This window comes from Agelaius phoeniceus, chromosome 16 (assembly GCF_051311805.1).
Source record: "Agelaius phoeniceus isolate bAgePho1 chromosome 16, bAgePho1.hap1, whole genome shotgun sequence".
Lineage (NCBI taxonomy): Eukaryota > Metazoa > Chordata > Aves > Passeriformes > Icteridae > Agelaius > Agelaius phoeniceus.
Window position 1 is genome coordinate 10209994 of NC_135280.1, and position 5417 is coordinate 10215410.

General features: G+C 48.3%; 1 protein-coding gene across 1 annotated transcript; it reads left to right on the plus strand.

Moving 5' to 3' along the window:
- The first annotated feature begins 1163 nt into the window (after positions 1-1163).
- SOCS1 (suppressor of cytokine signaling 1) lies at positions 1164-4339 on the plus strand. Its single transcript, XM_054643676.2, has 2 exons — positions 1164-1471; positions 3362-4339. Exon 2 carries the CDS (start codon positions 3436-3438, stop codon positions 4057-4059), a length of 624 nt encoding a protein of 207 aa, XP_054499651.1. The 5' UTR covers positions 1164-1471; positions 3362-3435; the 3' UTR covers positions 4060-4339.
- The last annotated feature ends 1078 nt before the right edge of the window (positions 4340-5417 follow it).

Below are 5417 nucleotides of genomic sequence, written 5' to 3' on the forward strand. Positions count from 1 at the left end.
ACTCTGTTGCTCAAAACTTGAGAGAGGAGTCTGAGCATAAAGTGAGTCTCTGTGCAAGGTCTTAAAATTAATGGCACACTGCTTCTCCGAATTCATGACAACTATGCTCCTGCATGACAGAACATAAGCAGTAAATTTTGGTGGCTAAAACATCATCAGAAATGTCAAGATTCACCCATTGTACACTGGCTGCACATCACTGTAAGATGCTGTACTGCCATCACTTTAGGTCAGTCTGTGATCACACTGGATTTTGAAAAGAATATTTAGTCTCAAAGCAAGAAATACATTCCCTCAACTTCATCCCAACTCACAAGGCATTGCCAGTCCCTCTCCCCTTAATCACCTGACAGAGACAATTCCTTTGCATTGTCACAAAACATCATGTTAACTACAGTGAAACTTCTTGGCCTTTAAAACGTGGTGGTTATTTAAGAAACATCCTCTTTGGAAGAAAGCACACTTTACTGGGCCTGCTTAAGGGAGCACATAAGACACTGGTGTGGTGTTTGAGGTTTCAAATCTCCTTCTGGGTGAGCAGGAGAGCATTCCAAGTCTCCTGCACTGGCTGCTGGGAAGGTTATAAATACAGCTGGGATTTGAACTTTGAATTCTTATTACTCTGGAGAAAACCCCAGGGAAATTCTGCTTTAAGAACTCAAAACCCCAGTGTAGCTTCTTTACAGTCTTCTCAGTGTAAGGATCATAAGCTTTTCTTAATGCTTTTTGCACTTTGAGATTATTGGTCTAATATTTTGTCCTTTCTTTAAGTTATACATTAGGTCCTCTTACCTCTTCTGTCCATGCTGACCTGTTAGCTCTGAGGAGAGCAGCTATTTTCACGTTACACCTCCCCGCAGTGGTTGCTTGCTTGCTTTTCTTCCCATTCCCCCCCGCGTTTTGAGGCTGCCATCAGAGCCTCATCCATCACCTACCTCAAGTGTCCCCCGGCCTCCCTGGGGCCTCAGAGCCCTTCCATGCTCGGCTTTCCCCCGCAGCACCTCTCGACCCTACCCACGGCCACCGCCTGCTCCAACGGGGCTGTCCGGAAAAAAAAAAAAAAGGCAAAAAAAGGTAAACTCAGACGTAGTTGGATAGAAAAAGAGAGATTGAAGAGCATCCCCAGCGGCGGGGCAGGGAGCCCACGGGGCGTTCTCCGAAGGCGGCGCTCAGGGCCACACAGTGTTAAGGAAAGCGAAAGTGAAGGCCAATGTTTTCCGAGAAGGCGGGGAGGAGCCGAGCCGAGCTCCGCGTTAAATACAAAGCCGGGCCCGATGCGCCGCCACAGAGCGCTGGAGGTGCCGCTCGCCCGCCCGCCCCGCGGCAGCCCCGGCTCGCCGCGGCGCCAGGCAGGGCCCCCGCCGGAGGATGCTCGGCCGGCCCCCGGGGCCAGGACCAGGACTAGCAGCGGGACTGGGACTGGCAGCGAGTGCTGCGCTCCGGGGACGGCCCCCACCCGCGGCACCCCGAGGTAAGGGACGGTGTCTGCCCCGGGGGGTCCGCGCCAACACCGACGTGCGCCGAGAGGGCTCGGGCGCCGCAGCCCGATGAGCTCAGATTATCGGAGGAGTTCTGCCAGATGTGCCAAGAGCGTGGTGCCTTCGGGAGTCTTTGCCCTTTAATTTTCTTTTTTTAAATACATTTTTCCCCTCCCTTTTTGGCTCAATGCTCGTGCTCGCACAAACCTGTTGTGCCCGGTGTAAAACAGCGGGACAAGCACTAGAGGGAACACGCAGCGGGGTTTGCAGGGCCCCGCGCCGGCGGCGGGAGCCGGGGCAGCCCCGGGCCCGCGGTGCTCGCTCGGCCGCGCCGCCGCCGGGACCCGCCGGGCAGGGCCGGGACCCGCGGAAGTCTCCGCTCCGCCGCAGTCGTGGCACCCTTGTCCCAGATCCCTGCCCTGGCTTTCGGGCTCCGAAGACTGGCGCGTCTCCTGTTTGTCTGTGCGCTTTGGAACTCTCGCTTGGCTCCCTACGGCTTCTGCTAGAGAGCCCTTTGATTTTTAGATCGCGGGCTTAGTGCTTATTTCTCCCCAGGGTGTCCTAAAACTGAATTTTTAACTTTAAATACTGAGCGATAATCCTGGCTCAGTAATTGGAAAAAACTGGCATCAGTTTCCGTCTGCTGTGCAAAGCAAGCCGAATGCTACTTTCAGCCTGTTGCTTACCAGCTTAAGGATTTTATAACCCTCGTAGGTGCTAGAGAAAATAAGATGACTTAAATGAAAATAAACATCAAGTTGTTAAATTAGCACAGACAGGAATCCAGCGGCATACTTTCTTAGAAATTCTCATTAGCATGTTACCTTGAACTGTGAGACGGCTGAGGGATTCATTTCTGAGAATCCTTCAAGGTTTCTCAACAAGCTGCTGCTGCAGATCTATATCTGACTATAGGGATAAATCCTAAAATCTATGCTTGCCAGTAAGGTCAAGGCAGCCAGCGGAGATGTATTGAACCACACTGTCAGAGGCAGACATTTCAGGCCAAACTCATTCCTGGTGCAGCACTGCTAATTCCTTTGAAGTAACACGAGGGATGAATTTAGTCCCTCATGTTGAAAGATATATCAATAGGAAGCAATTTAGATTGGGCCACTTAAAGTGCATGTGATACAAAAAAGAGAGAGAGACTGCGGAGTAATGCTTTAAGGGTTCACAGAGGTTGATTTGTATAAGCTAGTAGGTTGGAGCATTGCTGTCCCAAGGGAAACTTGGGAGAATGGAAATGGCCTTTTATGGCTGAGCCTCAGGTTAACAGGAGAGAGGAAAGAAGTTTTAGGATTACTGTGTAAATTGACCGTGTTACAGGCTGCCCCTCCAAGTTACACTTCAGTCCTACTATGGAACCTCACCTCACTCTCTTCCCCAATTATCTGGGAACACAGCCTTCATCCACTTTCTCTTTTTCGCACAATGCATGCACCAAATAACAACATTGTGTGCTGAGTTCTGACATTGTAGTTGGGAAGGCAGAAAAAATGGTAATTCAGTTGTAAAACCTTGTTGATTTCTTCTTTAAAAACTTGAGAATGGGAGAGGGTGTCCATGAGATGACTTCTCATTGAGAAGTCATTTGAGTTGCTAGGCCCTGAAAGGGCTCATAGCAGGGAAACTTATTATCTTGTGTAGCTGTTAATGATCCTTGCTAAATATTTTTGGAGCTCTGGAGTTTTGCCGTAGTGATAGACTGCTAATCTTGTCCAACAGAGAGCAGTTGTTTGCCTGCTGTAAATTGGAAAGTGAATATTTAATTATATTATAATGGCTGGGAGGTGTATCAATGGAAGAGGCGGTCATTCAGCGATTGCCGCCGCCTGTCCCTGGGGATGGGTCTCACATGGTGTCTCTCCTTGGCATTGCAGAGTAGCTGCTGGAAGGCCGCCCCGCCGTAGCCGTGACGCTATGGAAGACCGCATCCGCTGCTCTCGGCTGTAGGATGGTAGCGCACAGCAAGGTGTCAGCAGATAATGCACTTGGAGCAGACCCAAGACGGCTTCTTGACCCTCCGGCACGGGATCGCTCCCAGGCACGAGGCTTCCCGGGCCCCGGCCGGCCCGGCGCTGTGCAGGCACAGGGCAACACGCACTTCCGAACCTTTCGCTCGCAGGCGGATTTCAGCAGCATCACTCGAGCCAGCAGCCTGCTGGATGCCTGTGGCTTCTACTGGGGGCCTCTGAGTGTCAGTGCTGCTCACGAGAAGCTGAAGTCTGAGCCCGAGGGCACCTTCCTCATCAGGGACAGCACACAAAAGAATTGCTTCTTTGCCATCAGTGTTAAGACTGCAACTGGGCCCACCAGTATCCGGATTAACTTCCAGACTGGGCGTTTCAGCCTGGATGGCAGCAAAGAGACTTTTGACTGTCTTTTTAAGCTGCTGGAACATTACCTAAGCTCCCCGAGGAAGGTACTGGTTACCCCTCTTCGCAAGGTCCGGGTGCAGCCCCTGCAGGAGCTCTGCCGGAAAAGCATCGTGAAGAGTTTTGGAAGAGAGAACTTAAATGAGATCCCACTCAATCCTGTTTTAAAGGACTACCTGAAATCCTTCCCATTTCAGATATAAGTGCAGCATTAACTGTATAGGGACACATTAGACATGTGTAACAAAATCCATCCTCCTGGGTTTTTAATTATGTTTGACAGTGAGCAAACTTATTTTTGTAGCAGTTTACTGTATTTTGTGATGGAACCTGAACACTTGACTTCTTATGTTTACAAAAACTGTTTGCACAAACCTGGGGTTTTAAAACCCTGGCATAATTTTTCTGCCAAGCAGAATATTTTACTATTTTATAATATTTTTAATGATATTAACATAATAAACTTTATTGTCACAGTTTTTAAAAAAATGGCATCTCTGGTTTTAGTTTTAAAGGCTCTGACAGCTATCCTGCTGGGGATTAACTGCTTAACTGAGTGTGTAAGTGCAGACAGGTCTCCACATGGTCCTGCTTCTTTGCCTTAGCAAATTAGTCTTAGTGTTGGTCCAGCAGGCAGAGAATTCCTGCCTGCCAAAGCCTACAACAAAAAAGGGCAAGCAAGCAGAAAATATACTCAGGGTGAATGTGCCCAGGAATCCACCTCTCTCCTAAACCCATGAGAGCAGGGACAATCTCTTAAGACTGCAGTGGTGCATAGTTTTTGACAGAGTAAATCAAACCCTTGGCTGACCAAGCTGCACCAACACTGGTTTGCCTTATTTCTGTGGAAAGGTGCAAAACCCTGAGCTAGAGGACATTGCTGTCTGACATAATAACCAAACCCCGTGAACCTTGGTGGGGAAAAATAAAACTGTCCAGAAATGCTCTTCACACACTTTAAAAGTCAGTGAATGCTGTATCATTGTGGTGCATTGGGGAAAGGATAGCTTAGTTCCCTTTGAAAATTTGCATACACAAATGGCAAAGGTGCAGGCATCCTTACACATAAAAAAGATGTTTCTTATCTTAAATTCCTCCTGATCTACAGAGCAGAAATTTGACATATTAAAAGAATCTATGACTTAGCTCCATGACAGGATCCAGAGAACATAAGCCTCTACATTTGCAGCTGTAATTTCTAGTGGCTAAACTGCATTCAGAGAAAGCTAGAGTACATTAACTGTTCTGTTTCCATCTGCTCATGAGACACAAAAACAGTGCCCCCAGAAACTGCAGCTGTGAGTGACTTGAAATGCCTGATTTGGCAAAGTGTCACCTGCATTATGAGAAAGTGATTCTCCTCTCCCCCAAGCATTTCCTGAAATCCATGAAAAGCTGACTTAGAAAAACAGCTGAACCAAATCACTTCAAAGAAGGCACAGAGTCTTTCACAGAAATGTACTCTATCAGCCAGATCTACAGGGCTTACAGGAACTGCAGGCAGTAAATAAAGTAATCTTCAGAGTTTGGGAGATAAAAGGTCACTCCCCCTACTGTAATT